Here is a 20,580-nt window from a genome sequence, read left to right on the forward strand (position 1 = left end):
CCGTGCCGGGGGGAGTGCCTCTCGGAGTCGTCACGGCACTCCCACCTCCTCAGGGCCGAGGCAAGCAGTTGAAGGCCCCGGTCAATCCAGTCTCGGGGACCTCGCTATGGAATCGTTTCCATAGCCCCCCAGTGTTTCCCGGGGAGGAGAAGACGCACTCCGGCAATCATTGGTGTCCGAACTGGAAGATTTCGGTCAACGACAGGTGCCAAAATCCTCGGGTCGCTCAAGAGCTAGTAATGCACTCCACTCTGCCAAGGGATTTGGAGTTCATGAAGAAACTGAGCCCGGCCGAGCTGGTTCAAAGTCTGATGGTGACCACGGCTTCCAACTCAGCTTTTGCGGCCGAGATGGCTCACAGATACTGTGCTCTAGTCGAGGAGCAGGACACCGGCAAGCTGCAGACTCAGATCTCCAAGTTGGAGAAACAACTGGCGGTGTCCGAATCCGAGAAGTCGGAGCTTCAGAGGCAACTTCAAGAGGCTGAAGCTAAGGGTGAGGAGGCCGAGGCTACGATGAATAGTCTTAGATCAGCCCTCGAGGAAGAGCAGAAGAGGGGGGACGAAGTGAAGAAGTCCCACGCACAAGCTCTCGAGGGTGCTGGAGCCTCGGCTGTGGACGCGTTTCGGAGGTCCGATGCCTTCATCAAGGACCTCGGCCAACTGCTTACGCCTAACTTCATGTTTGGCTTCACATCGGCCATTGACGAGGCCGCAACTCACCTCTCCTCCGAAGCCTTGGAGTCTTTGAAAAATCATGCCAGCTACAATGAAGACTCCAAGGAGTTATGTGATCGGATGGCCGAAGGCATTCAGGCAGGAAGGAACTTGGCCGAAGTCCAGGTCGAGTTCAACAAGTGGCTGTCCGAACTCGACGACGTGTTCGAGGACGTGGAAGTAAAGGAAGCTGAGGGAGACGAAGCCGGGGGGGACGAAGTCGGAGGGGACATCGGAAAAGAGCCTGGAGATGAACACCCCGGCGGAAAAGAGGCCGAAGAGGAGGCTGCCCAGGAGGGAGCCAAGACCGGGAATGGAGCCGAGACGGGGGTCTAGGCTCATATGCTTCGAGGGGGTGGTCGAGGTGGAAAGTGCTTAGCAGCATTCGGACCTCGGCCTTGTATTTTTTTTGTAACGCTCTTTTCTGTTGAATGAAATCTATTCCTTCTGTTCTCAGTATTTCAATTTCTTGTTTTGACTTCTTCCCTTGCTTGTCCCCCTTATTTTTTAACTGCGTAATAACCATATTGTTTTCAGGTCGTTAGCCGAGGTAGTAAAACGGGCAGATACCACCTTGATTTATAATGGGCCGAGGTGGCTCTTCGGGAGGTGCCACTGAGTAAGGCCGAGGTGGTAAAACGGGCAGATACCACCTTGATTTATAATGGGCCGAGGTGGCCCTTCGGGAGGTGCCACTGAGTAAGGCCGAGGTGGCCCTGCGGGAGGTGCCGCTGATTAAGGCCTAAGTGGCCCTGCGGGAGGTGCCACTGAGTAAGGCCGAGGTGGTAAAACGGGCAGATACCACCTTGATTTATAATGGGCCGAGGTGGCCCTTCGGGAGGTGCCACTGAGTAAGGCCGAGGTGGCCCTGCGGGAGGTGCCGCTGATTAAGGCCTAAGTGGCCCTGCGGGAGATGCCGCTGATTAAGGCCTAAGTGGCCCTGCGGGAGGTGCCGCTGATTAAGGCCGAGGTGGCCCTGCGGGAGATGCCACTGATTAAGGCCTAAGTGGCCCTGCGAGGTAAGGCCCTGCGGGAGGTGCCGCTGATTAAGGCCTAAGTGGCCCTGCGGGAGATGCCACTGATTAAGGTGGCCCTGCGGGAGGTAAGGCCCTTGCGGGAGGTGCCACTGAGTAAGGCCGAGGTGGCCCTTCGGGAGGTGCCGCTGAGGAAGGTCGAGGTGGCCCTTCGGGAGGTGCCGCTGAGTAAGCCGAGGTGGCCCTTCGGGAGGTGCCACTGAGTAAGGCCGAGGTGGCCCTTCGGGAGGTGCCGCTGAGTAAGCCCGAGGTGGCCCTTCGGGAAGTGCCGCTGAGTAAGGCCGAGGTGGCCCTTCGGGAGGTGCAGCTGAGGAAGGTCGAGGTGGCCCTTCGGGAGGTGCCCTGAGTAAGGCCGAGGTGGCCCTGCGGGAGGTGCCACTGAGTAAGGCCTAGGACTGTCCGGGCCAAAATGACCATCCTCACTACCCGTGCCAAGACCTCGGCACTAATGAGCCATCTCGGTAACTCAGCTTACAATACCCTTTAGGGTCAGATTCCACAACTCGGTAAGGGCCTTCCCATTTCGGGCATAATTTCCCCTGCGGCTCAGCTCGGCTGACTGAATTTTTCCTCAGAACCAAGTCTCCAGGCTGGAATTGAGCGGTGTCATCTCAACGTTCGAGGTGGACGATCTTCCTTTCACTATTCGATCGAAAATACTCCGGCGGTCCCGGAGTTGGATTGAAGTGCCACTTGGGCCGGGTTCACCTCGGCCGGTGTCTCTCCTCCGGGGATCTGGCCCCGTGCGAGATGCTTGGGCTTCTCGCTTCATGCGGTTCACATCCTCACTTCGGATTCCCTGGTCCACTCTATCCCAGAGTTCCCGAAGTGTACGGGGGTACTCCCGATGGATTTCAGTGTTGAAGATTCCCGCCACCAATCCGTTGGTAAAGGCCGCGATAGTTACCTGCTCGTTCTGGTCAGGTATCTGCACATTCTCCTCGTTGAACCTTTGAGTATACGAGCGAAGGGACTCGCCCTGACCCTGTTGCAGGTTCAAGAGGTAAGCTGAAGTCTTGGTGATTGGTCGAAATGATACAAAGCGGTGGATGAACCGGTCTATCAGCTCGTCCAGGGAGGAAATGCTCCCTGGTTCCAGACTCCAGAACCACTTCCGGGCAGTCCCATGTAGGAAGATGGGGAAAGCTCGGCAGATCACAGCGTCGGGGACGCAGTAGAGTCGGAAAGCGGAGATGAAGGCGCGGAGGTGATCCTCGGGGTCACCTCGGCCATCGTAGGTGTGCAAGTTTGGGAGCTTGAAGTTCGGGGGAACCATCTCCCCATTGATGTCATCAGTAAAGGGCGGAGCCCTCATGTACTCAGAAGCTAGGCCTCCGGGACGCCGAGGTGGGTCCTCGGCTCGTTTTCCCAGTAGTCCCCGAGAAAACGCTCGGGAGATGGAGGCAATCTTGGAGGTTGCCTTGGATGAGGCTCGCCTGGAGGTGCTCCGAGATAGACGCCTATCTTCGGAGTCCTCGCCTGAGGGCACTTCAGGGGACTTCGTCGGTCTCCTCTTGGAAGACTCGGCTTTTTCTTTTCCCTGCCTCTTGAGGTACCTTCCTAGTTCCTCAAAGATGTTGGGGTTGTCCGTGACAAACTCGGCCATCTTGGCGATGGCCTCCTCATTGTTGGGCTGGGTCCTTTGGGACCCATGTTCCTCAGAGATACGGTCTTGCTGGGCTCCGGATGTCTGCCCAGCCCCAGTTGAGGGAACTCTTCCGCTTCTGGAGCGCGTGGATCTCATTTTAGCAGTATTCTCGTTCCCACAGACGGCGCCAATTGAAGAGGTGATTTTTGGTTGGTAGCTGAGCCGACCTGAATCAGTCCTCTCTGAGATGAGGTGAGGTGAATTCGTGTGTCCGAAGTCGACCTCCTTGTCTGAAGTGAATGGCGGGGCTTCTCCCCTGGGATCACTCCGACGATCAAGTTAGTATGAGAACGAGAAATATGCTAGAGTATGAGCAAATGAACAGTGTATGCTTACTTGTTGGGAGTGTGTCTGGGGTATTTATAGAGGGAGAGTAGAGGACAAAGCGGAGGGCTTATGCTGGTGGGACCCACCCTCTGGTCATTACGGCTCTGTCCCGTGTCAGGAGGTCTGACTCTGACACTGTAACTGCCTGGGCATGATGACGGGGAGTATTGTGCAGGTGCCATTAAGTGCCTCCAGTGCTTTTCAGATAAAGCACTGGTCCTGGGTGATGTCAGATGGTTTGACATCATCAGCGTGCAGCTGAGGTGGGGGTGCCGAGGTCGGCTACACAGTAGGCTAGGGAAACGGCCGAGGTCGAGCTCAGGGATGATGCCCGGGACACGGATGAGCTCTGATGAGGGACGAGGTGAGTTCACCTCGGCCACTCGGGATGGCCGAGGTGAGTTCACCTCGGCCACTCGGGATGGCCGAGGTGAGCATCCTCAGCTATCACCATTTCCCCCTAGAGGCAAGGAAATCAAGGGTAAAGAGGGAATTTAGTGGTAAAAATTGTGTAGCATGGGCGGCTGGGATGGTGGGATGTGAGTACTTGTGGTTCTGGCTGGCAGGAAAAGTGTACATGGACGTGGAAATAGAGTTGAATTAAGAATATGACAATGTATGCGGTCGGAATTGTGGGTGATATGAGGTTGTCTGAGTCCTGTACATGATAATTATCGTTATTGACTGCCTGTCATTCATCAAAATGTGCTGTTGGATCTACGATGCGGATCCCTTTTAGGGTTACGTAGGCTTGTAGAATTTTCAGCCGACGACAATCTTTGATGGACGGGGGTCCCTACGGATGAAGCAACCAGCAATTGCTACTAATGATTAAAGCAGGGGATTAGTTGAGCCGCCTTCGGGTCTTGACCCGGACACCCCTGCGTTGACAAAAAAAAAAAAAAAAAAAATTAAAGCATATCATATGCACGGCCAATAAAAATATACTAAAATACTACACCGTGGGTTGTTGATAATCAGCCCCAGCCAAGCCAAACCGCGGGTTGTTGGCTAGGCGATGGATCAAGAAGAGGAGTTACTGCAAAGTATGCTGGCTTGTTGTGTAGGCAATTAATGCAATATCACAATCAATCGGTGCCAGGGATCTCCATCGCGTCGTGTGCAAATCATTTCCAACCTTCTTTCAAGAATGGAAAACCCTTGATTTGAGACTTTGAATGCATTGAACTCGTCCATGGAGAGGTTGCCTGCTTTGACTATTTTATTTTTCTGATCTCTTTCAACTGAGACAAAGTGTTACGAGGTTTTCCATACACATTTAAGTCGTGCGTTTCCTTGAATGGATTGATCATGCCAAAAGCACTTTTTTGCTTGTAGTAAAGAATTAAGGCATAGTCTACTAACAGCCTTTTTTTTTTTCTTTTTTCTTTTTTTGAAGGGATACAGGTTTTTTTTAAAAAAAAAAAATTATTCCAGTCAGGGCAAGGAGAGCGTAGTTTTATCTATGTTGATCATGATTCAATCTCTTGGGATCCAACAGGACCACCGCCTATTAATTAGGTTTCAAAAAAACGGGGAAGCTGGTGGGAGCTTAAGGCACCAAAACTACAAGTGCAGGAAATCCAACCTAAGAGCAAATGCAGCTAGCAGGGCTTTCCAGGTGCTTCATTTCTTTATTAAAATTCTCCTTCACCATCTATCATAACATTTTCCAGGAATGCTGACACACGATTCCTATATATATATATATATATATATATATATATATATATATATATATTTTAATAACACTTTATGGACACACTTGTTGCTCAGTTCACAGTGAGTAACAAGAAGTCAATAAAAGAAACATCTTGCGAGTGACGGAGATTATATATATATATATATATATTTTTTTAATAACACTTTATGGACACACTTGTTGCTCAGTTCACAGTGAGTAACAAGAAGTCAATAAAAGAAACATCTTGCGAGTGACGGAGATTCTCAAGTCAATGCCTGAAAAATCTCACGGTTAACCTGTGAATTAACCGCGGCGGCGACCTCTAGGAGGCCCTTTACCCATTTCCCCTGCCTCTGGAAAAGCCAAAGCGGAGAGATTCAAAGGCAGTATAAAGGAGTTATATTGTCTCAGGATGTATGATTACCTCCGCATTCTCATCACTTTCCTCCATACCCGTACAGGATCAATTCTGCTACGTCACTTGTCATTTCTATCCAATGTACTTGTATATATTAGAGGAAATGGCAATCAAACTAGTCCCTACCGCAAGGACGATCACCAGTATGGCCAGAATCCTATCACGGCATGTGGATATGCAATGAACATCTCTGCAGGAAATTTGCAAAAAACGAATACTCCACAAGGTAAGAAGCACATTCATTACATTTAGATTAAACAGAAAGAGACAACAGAATTTCATACCTAAGAATAAGCGAGCTTGGGAAAATGAACATGAGGCACACGACTGTGGTTGTTCCCATAAACTGGAAGAAGTACCATATATTTGGGATGGCCACAGCAGCCACATAAGTAAATGCAAGCAGAACGCAGGTCAGAGATAAAAATCTGATAGAATCTGTCGCCAACAAAGGTCTCTTTGAAAAGAGAAGTTCGTCCACATTAGCTCTTAAGGAAAAGTTCATCACAGGAAAAACCAGCATGAGGTGAATTGCATAACTCAACCGAATAGTGTCATTGAGTAATTTACCAATGACGGAATCTGAAACAGCATCAAAGTTGACGAGCATGTCGGCCATAATTGAGTCGCCAAATAGTACGTAACCGAAGAAGCCAACTGCAAAGTAAATGGCGATACAGAGTACCAGAGAAATCCGAACTGCCAAGCTCATTTGAGAAGGTCTTCCTAGCTCTGCTCTTATGGGATGAACTGCAGAATTGAGGAGCCCAGAGAATAATAGTACATTTAACAGAAGAAGTGCTACTGCACCAGATATAAACAGATTTCCCACTATACCGGTCGTAATTGGCATTAGTCAATCAGCGAAAATACCTAAGAAGGATTACATTGGCAGCTTTCCAATGAAAGACTAGAAAGTAAATGTGCTCAAACTAAAAGTATAGGGACACGGGTGGATTGCAGGATCTCAAAGCTTTCAGAATACAAATAATTTAGCTTAACACATTTGCTTTCACTTATAAAACCAGGGGTGACCAACAAACAAGTTCAGCAATTGATAGATTCCACGGTGAAAATAATGTCAGAATGAACAAGTTTCAAATAAACATTGTTGCTTTCCAGGAAAGGAGAAAACAACTAACAAAAGAAAGGAACGAGCAACATCTGCAAGCAACTCAAAGAGGCACTTCTCGGTTTCAGGTTAAGCGAGAAATCTTAAAAACGACCATATTAGACTGGACAAAAAGTTTACCCAGTGACAAAACTAACTGTAATAACTGATGGTAGGGATAGAGAGAGCAGCTGTAACTGGTGATGTTGCTAGAATTAGTCATCCTACCAGAGAAATTTTTGATAAAAAGACAATATTTACTAAGCAATTTGAAATGCTGAAATTCTAGTTTAAAAGTTCAATATATTTCCATATCTCATGAGAGTCGAGAACCGAATATCAAATGTGACTCCAAGAAGGCATGTTTGGCTTATTAAAAAAGTTGCTACGCCAGGATAAAAAAGTAGGTCTGTCAATATTGCTAACCCACGATCACTAAATGAAGTAAAAGAAACAGCACGGTAGCAACTTAAGCTATCCACAATTAAAAAAAAAAAAAAAAAAAAAAAAGCTCTAAGCAAGACTTGAGTGAACGGCTTTAAGGATGCAGACAATATGATATAGAGCAAGCATTGTGGGAATTTAGTAGTTCAATTCCTAATCATTATTAATGCTTTTCCACTTATCTTTTGCTGGCACTGTCACATGGAAAATTAAGTATAATGACGCAGAAAAAATAGAACAGTATGTCCCACAAAAGAATAAACTCGCTACTGAGTAGAGCATCAAAGTCCCAGAAAAACATGCTAAATAAAGAAGGAATACTTTGCTAACTATTCAAGACATCCTATATGATCTCTTACCGTTAACATGGCATCCAAAGGCTGTAGCAATGACCGGAATTGTGGTGAAAAGATCAAAGAACGACATCCCATGCGCAAAGTCTGGTACAAGTCTTGCTTTTTGTGTTTTACCTTCCCACATTGCTTGTATGGCCATTCCTGAACAGAGCACAACAAAGAGCACCGCCAGTAGAATAGATGCTGCTGAAGCATGTCGCAAAGAGTCTGCAGAGGCAAGCTATAAAAGACTTAGTTATCACAGTGTTATAATGTTTACCAAGCTCCAACAATTTTCTGTTTCTTATTTAGCCCCGAAAATCATCAAATAACATCACAAATCCCTTTAAAAGTCAGATTTCTGATATCTAAGGGTGATCAAATCCCTATGCCAAAGAAAACGAAGAATGATATAAGATGTCCCTCAAATCAAGTTTTTGTTGCACATGTACTTAATTCTTGAAATTCAATCAGGATAGTAATCACTAGGATCACCACGCGTTGGTTGAAAACACATACTTTAACATTTTCTACTCACCAATTCTCCGTAAAATAACCAATGGAAGCATAATAAAGAGCACGACAAACAAAAGCGCATATGCACGCGAATTCCACCAATGGGTGCCAAACCATTCCTGAAGTACACCCGTGTGAATTGACCCTCCAGAACAATTTCCTGAGAGCACGTCTCCTGCATACATGAATTTGAATGAGTCCTGAACCACGATGATGAAAAGCATCTCTGTGCAGGTGATGTCACAATCATGTCATATTGACCCAATATCCTATACTTAATTGGACAATGTCAGTTTCAATTCACCTACATAATTACATAGAATTCAAGAGTACACTTCAACTAATTACGAACGTATTGCTCTTTGTTGGCATTTGTCGTTTTTGAACTTGTAGGTGGACATCCAGCTGATCCCTCAGTTTCTGGCTCAACCATGGGAGACTAACTGAGCTAACTAACAAAGTAATAAAGCTAGTAAAGGACAACAAACTGGTGCAAGCATGTACACGGCAAATTGTAACCATCTGTGACTGAAGTAGGCAACTATATCAATTTTACTATCAAATTCAAGCCCCCGAACGCTGGCAATTCCAAACAAAAGAAAGTACTAGTACATGTCGTAATTGAACTGATAAAATCATATCTTCCTTCTTCTGAGACATAGAGTTGACATACAAAAGAAATGCATATTGCAGACCAAACAAAAGTAATCAAAGTCGCTAGATAGGTAGTCCTATGTAAATAATAATCAAACTATCAGAAACGTACCAATAATAATCAAATAAATAATCATGGCACCCAGGTTAGTGACCAAGACACAAACTTGAAGAGCAACAGCTCCAGGCTTGCCAAATGACTCGGCCATCAGAGCACCGTAAGAATCCAACTCTCCCGTATGACGGGTGTACTTCAACAAGAATTCCACCGTGACCTCAACAAAGAAAGCAACAATCAAGATTACTACGAAACTGGGGATTATTCCCAGAACCTTAAAAGTTGCCGGAATAGACATGATCCCTGCACCAACCATGCTGGTTGACGCATTAAAAATGGCACTATACATTGATGCCCCCTCTGATATTCCCACCCCGTCTGACTGAACCACCACCTCCGGTAAAAGAGGAACACTTGCTCCGGCATCTCTCTGCTGCTGTTGTTGTTGTTTCATTGTTCCTTCGTCCTCCGGAACAAAAGTCTGTCATGTCATGCCCTCAGCCTCAGAGTACTACGGGCTTATTAATATACATACCTGTAGAGAGAGGTGAAATTTCAGCAGCAGCCGCAGCTGAAAAAGAAAGCGACAACCGCCCCCAACAAACTCCACGCGGTGGGCCGTTCGCTCTGCACAAAAAACTGGGGGAGACGAGGGGTTAAAAATCATTCGGGGTTTCATGAATCATGGGGCAGAACAGAATGTTAAATCGACAAATACTTGCATCAGGCGGACCTGGGATTACTCCACCTACATACAATGCGAGAAGGCAGTAGAAAAGTTGATGACGATTTAATGGGCCGAATCAATTATGAAATCAGATAAGGACGTAGATAGGATGCCCAGAAACCATTTAGGGACATTTTTGGATCTGACTTTTGTGGTTTTTAACATGGTTGCATTGCAGCAGAGTCGTCAGTCCTAGTCCTGAATGTTGAGCTACTAGATTTATTGCCTGTCCATTTTTGATATAGAAGAAACCAGCCGCCCTGGACGATGTAGGACCGTGTTAAATTGTCTTATTCATTAGAGTGCCGAATTGGAATGACGTGTTTATTGTCCATTTACTAATAATTACGCGTGGTCCATAAATAATAGAGTTCATGGGCAGCAAAACAAGATGATGTCTATCTGAAAGTAACCCTAATAGTCAACATCTACAGCCGAAATTTTGAGATGCATGTGTGATTACAAGGCTTTTTTGGTTCAAATCGAACTTGGAAGCAAAATCATATAGTTTTTGTTTATTTTTTCTTACTTGTTTTGGTTTTGGCTATGGGATGTATATATGCTATTGATTAATTAATTGGTTGGAATCTAATAAGTTATGATTGAAAAAGATAGAGAGCGAAATATAACAATGTCTTTCTTATTGAGCAATTTCCATAACAGTATACTAAACGATAGAAAAGAGTATCATTTACTGTAATACCAATTCATGTCCCTCATACCCATTACTAAATACCCTTTTTAATCGAATAGATTCCATCAATGAAATAAAAATGAAAACAAAAAACCAATGAAAACTTTAAAAAAAAAAAAAAAGAACTGGAAAAACTCAGCATGACGGGACGGAGGGTCGTCAATTTGCAAGTTCCATTGGCCCACTCCATTCTTTTTCCAAAGGCCATCGGAATCGAATCCAAGAATTGTTGTACGGGCCTGGGGAGGGATGTCAACGAGGTTTGATCAGAGGAATGGACTAAGGAGTGCCGAGGCCCAAACCAAACCGTTTCCTTTTTAGCTGGGCGAAGAAGAATAGGTAAAATGGTACGTGGCATTACCGCATTAGCAAAAAGCGTACGGTGCCCTGTCGCGTTTCTTTACCTTTTCCTATTTGAGTAGCCATTTTCTCCATTAAATCAAAAGTTCCTCTGCTCTACGAAGAAATATCGAAGAATGGGGGACCAGATTGCTCGAGCCGAAGAATTTGAGAAGAAAGCCGAGAAGAAGCTCGGCGGATGGGGACTCTTCGGCTCCAAACATGAAGACGCTGCCGATTTATTTGATAAGGCTGCCAACGCCTACAAACTCGCGAAATCCTGTACTTTTTCTAAGCTTTTATGGTTTCCTGATCGATCTTCTTTTTTATCGCCAGTTATAATGGGATTCATTTTTACAATTTTGTTCTCCTTTTCCTGCGTTGATATTGAGCTGGTTTAGGGTTTAATTGTGAATTAGAGGTAAATGCGATTGGTTAATTGATTTGACGGATTAAAATGATCCAGTTATCGATCGGACACGTTGACCAGGAAAGGTTTTGACTTTTGTACTTCGCAGTTCAAAAGGTAGGCTTATGATTATAGCTAATTGGTGCTTGTTGGGGATGTTTAATTATCTAAAGAATAGGGAAGTGCAAATTCAAGGGCATCCTAGAACGCACAAATATCTGTTTTGGGAAGTTTTAGATATAACGTTGTAACATTAGTTAATGATTTCTAATTTTTAGAAATAATATCAGAAACACTGCATAAGCGCAACTGTTATTTCTAATTTATTAGTTCAAGAATCTAGATTTATTGAAGAAAAAAGAAGCTGTTGCCTTGTGGTATTGGTAATTAAGTTGATTTAAAAATAAATAAATTTCAGCGTTCGTCTTTTCGCTTGTTAAGAAATACGCATTCTTCTCTTTGTATTCATATTTGGTAAATGGGAATCGAGCCTTTCAGTTTCTTGAAGTGGCTGATAATTGATTATTTGTAGTTCCTGACTGACATTTATTTACTCAGTCTCTGTAAGTTTGTTAAGCTGAATTCTGCTGCTGTTTGCCATTAATTTAGACTTTTGGGGTCTTTCAGGGGATCAAGCTGGAGCTGTGTATGTCAAATTGGCAAGCTGTCATCTGAAGGTAAGTATTTGAAAGTTGTTGATTGCTTGGATCTATCTACCTCCTATTTTTCTGTATCAATTCCGTAGCTGTTCTCTTTTGCTGTACTAAATTTCGTAATTTTGATATCACAGTTGGATAGCAAACATGAAGCTGCAAATGCTTATGCTGATGCTGCTCATTGCTATAAGAAGACAAACATTAAAGGTTTGGTCTCTTGCCAGTTTTGACACACTGTTTGAGCTCAGACTATGGCTGTCGGTTATCACTCAATACAATCATTTGTCTGGTGGCTGGTTGTTTCAGCTTAAATTGGAGATTAGTCTTAGTTTTTAGTTATTGATTACATGATGTTTTTAGGAACTTGTCCATATTTCAACGCCAAAAATGTAGATTAAATATTGTCTTAAACTTTATTTCCTTTGCTTGCTTTGTTTCTCATGTTATCAGTTGGCTTCTTCAGCAGCCAATTTTACCCCATCTTTTTTTGCCAATAAGCGCTACTAAAATTCCAGTAGTTTATTGAGGTGCTTCTTTGCAAATTGAACCGCACTGGAAGAAATGCAATGAAATTTCTTTTTAATCCTAATTTCCAGCCTAGCTTTTATCTGTTTTGATATTCTTGTTCCTTTCTTCCTCTGATCTTCATCCAATCCCATTTTGGGATTTAAGCCATCATCTTTTCACTTAGATTATAGAGCTTTTATTTTAGGAACTGTTGATGGCTGATAATTTGATTCTTCACAGAGTCTATATCTTGCTTGGAGCAGTCCGTGAATTTGTTCTTGGAAATTGGAAGGCTCAATATGTCCGCAAGATACTACAAGGTGCAATCTCTGTCACTTCACCTAAATAAAATATCTTTTGCCCGTGTAGTTATCTTCCATCTTATTCTTGAAGCTCCTTTCTTTTTTCTGAAAGAACAGAATGTCTTTTAGGTAGATTTGATACTTTTGTGATTCATATGTAAAGTTTTCATGTCTCATCTAAAGTATTTCCTGATACTGTAACATCAATACGTACAGACTATTGGTCAACTTATCAGAACTCGTAACCTACGATGCTATATATTTACTGTCTATCATGCCATGATGGCTGTGATATCTGCTTTATCCCTTAATCTATGTTTCCTTACTTTTGAGTGTCAGCTATTGATTCCTTTATTTGAATCTAGGAAATTGCTGAACTACATGAGCAAGAACAGAATTTGGAGCAGGCTATTGTCTACTATGAGAGAGCAGCTGATCTTTTCCAAAGTGAAGATGTCAACACCACTGCAAATCAGTGCAGGCAGAAAATTGCCCAATTTGCTTCTCAATTGGAACAGTAAGCCTGTCTTCAATACAGATGTTATGTTTTTCCTCATTATTTAGAGTTTAAGCATAGCGTGTGTGAAGAAAACTAAAATACAAGCCATTTGTCTTATCATACGTAGTTTTATGCAAAATGGTCATGAACAGTCAATGCAGAAATGGGAAGATGGTACTAAAGTTTTAAGGTTAAGAAGCCTGAGTGCCAGCTTGCATATGGTAGTTACTCCCAGGTAGCATGTAAATGATGTTTTAGCTGATACAAGTTTGGAAACTACGGTAAGATGCAAGAAAGAGCAAGGAATTGGTCATAAGACTTTTGGTTTTTGCCTTAAAATGCTCTGATAGCAGAAGGCCATTTAACCTCATTAACTTCTCAATTTTAGGGTCACAAAATGATTCCCATAGCTTCATCTCTTTTTTTTGGGTATTAAGTTTTTTGGAATTTTCACAGTTTACTGATAATCATAATGCCCTGCAGATATCCAAAGGCAATTGAGATTTATGAAGACATAGCCCGACAATCACTTAACAATAACTTGTTGAAGTACGGAGTCAAGGGGCATCTTCTTAATGCTGGCATATGCCAGCTGTGTAAAGGTGATGTTGTGGCAATCAATAATGCACTGGAGCGGTATCAGGTACTACTGATATGGGTACTTTTGGTTAGGCTCTGGAGAGTTTCGCTTTTGTTCTCTCTGTCTGACATTGGTATGTACAGGAACTTGATCCAACGTTCTCGGGAACACGGGAGTACAGACTTTTAGCGGTATGTAATATCTTCTGAATATCCTCTGGTTTAGCATTTAAGAGTCTTTTTTCTGGCTAGAAATGGGGAGCTTCTGCTGTCTAGTCCTTCATATAGTTTTATTAGTTGTCTGAACTTCTTTAGCCACTCCATTCTTGTCTCACCAGATTCATGCTTATTTTGCTTTCAACAGTTGCCAAAGATATGCCCATTTTCTCTTTAATAATTTATATAGTCTCAGATTGTCACTTTCCTGTTTCCACTCTTCAGCAAAAAAACACGATATAAAGGCTTCATGTGTTTGCTGTTGTAATGACAGGATTTGGCTGCTGCAATTGATGATGAAGATGTGGCAAAGTTTACTGATGCTGTGAAGGAATATGATAGCATGACTCAGCTGGTAAATTGAGACTTGTTGTTTGATGCTGAGTTCTCCTATTTTTAGAATTGAAATCTTAAAATTCTGCCTTTGTTCTGATAAAACTTTTTTCTGGTTCGTGTATTTTATATTGACATGAACTGGGTACCATCAGATGAAGCGAAAAGATAAACATATTACGTGCAAATGAGATCTTCTTAGTATAATTACAGAAGTTTAAGTATGTGATTCGTATTGGTATGATGTTACTTAAAAAGGGTTGGATGCAATTGCTAAAATGTTATCAGAATTGAAAAGTTATATATGTTCTATTGAAGGATTTAGATGTGTTTTCTGAAGTGGTGAAAAGGCTTTAAAGGACAGCCTGCTCCACACTCTTTGTCTGATGTTGCCCTGCCGGCGCAAGCTAGATATGTTTTTGCTGTGACAGTTGCTAAATCAACGTGATCACTACTGAATTTGTACCAATAATCCTAACATTGTATGTGGTGACTAAGCATTGTCTTTATAATATTTGTTTCAGGATGCATGGAAAACTACTCTTCTCTTGAGAGTGAAGGAAGCATTGAAGGCCAAAGAGCTGGAGGAAGATGATCTTACTTGATTATTTTTTTTAACTGACACCTTTGACCCATTATGTTTTGATTGGTTTGTACGGTGTGGTCGTGTGTGTCTCCTGTATGCTCGTGTTCTGCTCTTATAATCTTGGGTTCCTTTACTGCGTGTACAATTGATTTAGTATGTTTCTTATATTGAATATAGTGTCACATTTCCTACATTGTCATCTTAAAATGTACTACGCTAATGTATTTCTATCTTAAAATGGCCTAATAAAGTGCCGACGCTGTGTGCTCTTTGTATGTTTTTCTTTTTGGTATTTGGTACAATTGTACTGATTTCAGGTATTTGATAGTAGTAATCAGATTATAAAAGCCCTTAGATATTTTAATTCATGACGCTACTGCTCGGAATCATGTGTCGGCTGCAGAAAGTTCGCCAAACTTCTGCTTGTGTGGCACGGATTCGTGCCCATCGTTCTTTGATTTTGGTATTGGCGATGAGTCTGGTATTCCATCAGTCGCTTTAAGCACTCTTTGGTTCCGTGCCTGAATTACAACGCCATACCAAAAGGTGGCAAAGACCAAGATGTTTAATGCAGAAGGAAAACAAGAGGAGCATCTCTTGTGGTAAATTGTACTATAGATTTTCGTATATTTTCAAGTCCCATCGGAGTTCTCCATCACTTGCCGGTTTTCTTTTTTTCCCCATTTAAAAATTTTTTTAGTGGCGGGGCTTGTGAATGGGATGGGGATCATTTCTTACCTTAGCATGCAAGTTGAGAATGCAGGGTATTGATTGGTTGTTTAATTAGCAGACGTGGTTATATGGTAGTCAGTCGTGGGTAAGACGGGAATTATGGGCCGCTTGACGAAGTATTGTTGGCTTGTGTGAGGTCCATGCCATAAACCCGCCAACACTTGTCACTCTGCCGATGATTAGATAGGCCTGTTACGCCTGTGAAATTTCTTTTCCCGTCTCGCTATCTTTCCCTGGAGTTAGTGGTTTATCTACTACCATTGCAAGTCTCTACTGCATGCGTAATATGATCATATATATTCATATTGATTCCAGATGGATCATCAAGACAACAAGAGCAATTATTATTTGCTGCTGATTTGGTGCCTATAGCTATAATAATAATAATAAATCTCTAAAAATTCTTTCCTTCCTTGTCTGTTCTTTCTACCAGAAATTAAGAAGGGAATTCTTTGCCTGGTAGCCACGCTACATCCTCCGCACTGAGTCCGCGCTCTTTACAACCCGTTCCCGTTGATAAAAGTAGGGCAACGACGTCGTCGTGTTGATGTCAACCCAACATTAGCCGCCATCGTGACTAATTATCTCAAGTCTTTGGTGGTGCGGAAGGTTTCATCAATTTGTCATTATATTGTCATTATATGTGGCGGCCTTATTGGCTTTTTTCGATGGAATTTTTACTTACATTGAGTCCCCCTCCCCCCTCGCCTTGGATTAGGCTAAATTAGATTTTAGGAATTTATCGCTGCGACAAAAAAAAAGTGACTAATTATCTTACACTAGAGGCGTTAGAATTGTTGACTTGAATGGGTTTGAGCAGATTTTCATTGGGTAATGGATCCATTTATACCCGTTTAAATAAGTTATTATAAATGGATATCCATTTATACTTATTTAATAAATGAGTATGGATATATTCAATTATTCATTTATGAATCAATTAAAGTTCTACTTTTTTTTCATGTTATTTGAGAAGAAATAATGGTATTTTAATTATTATTAAATTAGTAAAAAAATTAATTTTATTTATTTAACACTGATTAAAATTTGAGTTTAAATATATAATTATTTTTAAATAAATATAAATGAGTGAGTCGAATCAATTGATTCACTATTCATCAATTAAATTAGTTTAATTAAATATATATTTAAACTCATTCAAAATTAATAGGTGGGTTTGGAAAGCGTGGGTCAAAGTGATGTATTTACACTTAAAAGCCTGTTGACTAGTCCCAGTTGCACGCTTGCACCCAATTGAAGTTTTGGAGAAACCAACAAAATGTTAGAAGGCGTTCCAAATTTTTTTTTTTTTTTAAAAAAAAGAAATTAAAAGAATCAAAGTTGCTTTAACTTTTATTATTCTGTCCTCTCTTTTAAAATTTTGAACGGCTCTTACTCCTGGCTGCCATGGTTCTCCGATGAAGCAATCAACCACCCTCAATCTTCTTCCTGTGAAGATGGTTTATCTCATCCACTCGCTTCCCATCTGTTCCTAAACAAATGGTTTGTTTTTACTATCTCTACTTCTGGATTACCTTGTTCTTTTCTTTTTTCTTTTTTCCAATTTTAGTACTTTTTCTTGCTGGGCTCAATTATTTGTTTCTTTCTGCTTTTATCTTACATATTCCAGTATGAGCTTGTAGATCTTTCCGCTGTTATCATTCCTTACCCTGGAGCATCAGCTGATGTTTTGGTTTATGGGTTTTAACTTGTGGTTGAAATATTGACTGTAGTCCACAACCTTTTGCAAGCCAGAATTTTTTGCTTGTTGATCTGATTCCCAGAACTTATAGCTGTGACTTCTCGTTTGTTCTTTGGTAGTTGGGCTTCTATTTATAAATTTGTTATTGTAGGCCTGTTTCTTATCCCCTTATTCTGAGTAGCAAACTGGAACTAATGCTTTCTTGCGTATCCTTTTCTTTTATCCCCGATTTCCTGACAAGAAAATGGAACTAATCTTCGGGTGATCCTATGTGCTTTTGGATTTTGGGTTTTACTTAGGGTGTGATTTACCAGTATTTTCAGGTTTTATCTAGGTTGTGTTTTTCAAATGTGTTTACTGCAATGGAGCATAGTGCCCGGCCTGATGTGCATTAATGCTTTAAATTTACGGCTGTCTGAAGCTAAGTTTGTTGACTAGGGAGGAACAAATTGACCGTGAGCCACAGATGGGGATTGTGACTTTTTAGGGGCCTGAAAACTTCATAGAAGAAAATATGGTGTCTACCAATAATGGTGAAAAGAATGGTGGAATTGAGGAAAGCAACAATGGTAAAGTCGGGAGTCGTGTTGCTCTGCACATTTCAACATCACAGAGGGGGTTGATAAGTGATGAAGACTCTCAAAATAATTTTCAGAATAACTTCTCTGCGCTTCACAATAGACTGAGGTTCTTTAAAATTGGTAACTTGTCATCCCCTTCAGCAAAATTTTATCAGATTGCCCACGAAAGGGATGAAATTTCTCGTGCTGTACCTTCCAGCAGTCTTCACATTCGTGAGCAAGTTAGTAAGTTATTTTCCCGGAAAATTGATTGGAATGCTTTATGGAAAATTTCCAAAGAATGGTTCCGGAATCCTATGAATCTCGCTCTTTTCATCTGGATTACATGTGTTGCTGTATCTGGTGCAATTCTTTTCTTGGTCATGACTGGAATGCTAAACCATGCTTTGCCAAAGAAGTCCCAAAGAGATGCTTGGTTTGAAGTGAATAACCAAATTCTCAATGCATTGTTTACATTAATGTGTCTATATCAACATCCACAACGTTGCTATCATCTTGTGCTTCTGGTACGATGGAGACCAGAAGACATTTCAAAGCTTAGGAAGATTTATTGCAAGAATGGTACTTACAAGCCTCATGAATGGGCACACATGATGGTAGTGGTTAGTTTACTCCAGTTGAACTGTTTCGCTCAGTATGCATTATGTGGCCTTAACTTGGGATACAGGAGATCAGAGCGACCTGCTATAGGAGTTGGAATAACTATATCTGTTGCAATTGGTGCACCTGCTGCTGCCGCTCTGTACTCCATGCTTAGCCCTCTTGGAAGAGACTATGAATCTGATTTGGATGAGGAGGCACAACTTCAGGCTACCACTGCTGAGAGTAGCAGAGCGAGCCAGTTGAGGAGAAAATCACTTGAGAAGCGATTCTCATTTGCATATAGGGATGATGATGGGAGAATTCTTGAGACGAGACCACAGTGGAGTGGGGGTATTTTTGATTTTTGGGATGATATATCTTTAGCTTATCTTTCTCTGTTCTGTTCTTTTTGCGTGTTTGGTTGGAACATGGAAAGACTTGGATTCGGCAACATGTATGTGCACATTGCGACATTTCTTCTGTTTTGTATGGCTCCTTTTTGGATTTTCAATTTGGCTGCAATTAACATCAACAATGAGGCTGTCAGGGAGGCCTTGGGGGTTACTGGTATTTTCCTTTGTGTTTTTGGGTTACTATACGGTGGCTTTTGGAGGATTCAGATGCGGAAGAGGTTTAATTTGCCACCATATAACTTGTGTTGTTCCAGACCAGCTATTGCTGATTGTGCGGTATGGCTTTTCTGCTGCTGGTGCTCTCTTGCTCAGGAAGCAAGGACAGGGAATTCCTATGACATTGTGGAGGATAAATTTTATAAGAAACAAGTTGATGACGGTGGCCAATTGCCAATTTCACCTTTGCCTCGGGAAGATGGGGAGTTTCAGGTTAGGTCCAGCCCAAGTTCTCCTGGAATGAGCTCCTCCCCTCCAGTGGGTTTCAGAGCTAACTCACCTAGTCCCACTAGATTTTCAAAGGAATATTTTAGCCCTGGTAGGCACCTTCCTCCTCTGGAAGAAGAATATCATACAGGACGTAAGGATGGGATTACGACCCCACCGTCGCCTTCATCTATGACCAGAGAAGACAATTAGCACAAGATTTTGAATTGTACTTATGATTTGAATAGTAAATTTGCACTATCCTCATGTCTATAACTTTATATGCATTTCATGCTAAAGATTTGTTCTTTTGTGGTTTCACCATTTGTAAAGTCTTTTGGGGGATTACGACCAGCTGAAGTTGGGAATTTTGATATTTATTTGAATTGTAGAATCCAGTTGAGAAAGGGATAAATAACTTCTCAAGATTTTAGCTAAAGAATTTGTCCAGCCCGCATTATTTTATATGTTGAAATCGTCCCATCATTTTTCTTCTTCTTTTTAATTTTTAATTTGTTTGGTCCTTTTGATGGTTTCTCTAAGGTTAGCTTGGCTTTGAGCTTGAGCTTGTCTTCTCTTATTTCTGCATATTATTTTTCCTCTTTGCGGATGTTAGGGATAAAACTTGAACTCTCTCTTCTATGTGAGATGGAATATCTTTTACATTGCAAATTAACTGGTAGCTACAGAATTCCCATTCATATTTTGCCATTTACAATTCATAAAGAAGAAAAGGCAATACTAAGCCATTACTTCCTCTTTCCTCTTTACTGACGTGCAACTTTCTGTGCCTACCTTCTCGTAGAATTGGCCAGGATAGACATAGCCTCCAATCCTTTTCCTGTGTCGGCATAAAAAATTGTAACGGCTTTTGACATGGTATTTGCAGCTTATATTTGGATCCTCGAGGATTTTCCTTGTGATTATTCTGCTCTTTCGTCGACTGAGTAAGTCAAATTGGTGTCGACAAAACATCTAAGAAGCAACGAGGAGAATGTGCCTCTCAGTGTTCGCAACATATTTAATACTCTGTTTTCTGTTTATTGCGGTTGCATTGAATCAATATAGGCAAATCGTTGTCTCATCAGCCGAATGTCTGATCCAATATTGGTGTTGAATCACCAATGGTCTGTGAAGGTGGTGATAATATTTATATATATATATTGGAATGAAAAGATGAAACTTGGAAATTGAGGATTGAATATCAGAATCACTTGTATGGTCGTGAATATCTTGGAGGTTTTGTTTCTTTCTCTCGAGTTCTCCAGTCTTTGATGCAATGTTTTGCTTGTATGTTCTTGGTTGCTTCGATAGCTGATCCTATGAAGTTTGATCAAAGAATTAAGTTTCTCAAT

General features: G+C 42.0%; 3 protein-coding genes across 5 annotated transcripts; 2 read left to right on the forward strand and 1 right to left on the reverse strand.

The window, feature by feature from the left end:
- Positions 1–5,576: 5,576 nt before the first annotated feature.
- On the reverse strand, positions 5,577–9,861 carry LOC113763852 (amino acid transporter AVT6C-like). Of its 3 annotated transcripts, none has more exons than XM_027307819.1 (6): positions 9,679–9,861; positions 9,000–9,584; positions 8,256–8,408; positions 7,742–7,945; positions 6,112–6,577; positions 5,577–6,017 (listed from the first exon to the last, which is right to left on the reverse strand). In XM_027307819.1, exons 2-6 carry the CDS (start codon positions 9,397–9,399, stop codon positions 5,900–5,902), a joined length of 1,341 nt encoding a protein of 446 aa, XP_027163620.1. In that variant the 5' UTR covers positions 9,400–9,584; positions 9,679–9,861; the 3' UTR covers positions 5,577–5,899. The 3 variants fall into 3 exon arrangements, with proteins under 3 accessions (XP_027163620.1, XP_027163619.1, XP_027163621.1); XM_027307820.1 differs by having other exon boundaries at positions 5,926–6,017; positions 6,112–6,284; positions 6,398–6,577; positions 9,000–9,861; XM_027307818.1 differs by having other exon boundaries at positions 9,000–9,861.
- An 873-nt stretch (positions 9,862–10,734) lies between these two features.
- LOC113761343 (alpha-soluble NSF attachment protein) lies at positions 10,735–15,071 on the forward strand. Its single transcript, XM_027304293.1, has 9 exons — positions 10,735–10,987; positions 11,742–11,791; positions 11,905–11,977; positions 12,518–12,597; positions 12,945–13,096; positions 13,562–13,721; positions 13,802–13,849; positions 14,148–14,228; positions 14,731–15,071. The coding sequence occupies exons 1-9, from the start codon at positions 10,843–10,845 to the stop codon at positions 14,809–14,811; spliced, it is 870 nt and encodes a 289-aa protein (XP_027160094.1). The 5' UTR covers positions 10,735–10,842; the 3' UTR covers positions 14,812–15,071.
- A 1,825-nt stretch (positions 15,072–16,896) lies between these two features.
- Positions 16,897–19,692, forward strand: LOC113762406. The gene is made up of 2 exons (XM_027305850.1): positions 16,897–17,027; positions 17,665–19,692. Exon 2 carries the CDS (start codon positions 17,741–17,743, stop codon positions 19,436–19,438), a length of 1,698 nt encoding a protein of 565 aa, XP_027161651.1. The 5' UTR covers positions 16,897–17,027; positions 17,665–17,740; the 3' UTR covers positions 19,439–19,692.
- The last annotated feature ends 888 nt before the right edge of the window (positions 19,693–20,580 follow it).

This window comes from Coffea eugenioides, chromosome 2, assembly GCF_003713205.1.
Source record: "Coffea eugenioides isolate CCC68of chromosome 2, Ceug_1.0, whole genome shotgun sequence".
NCBI classification, from domain to species: Eukaryota; Viridiplantae; Streptophyta; class Magnoliopsida; order Gentianales; family Rubiaceae; genus Coffea; species Coffea eugenioides.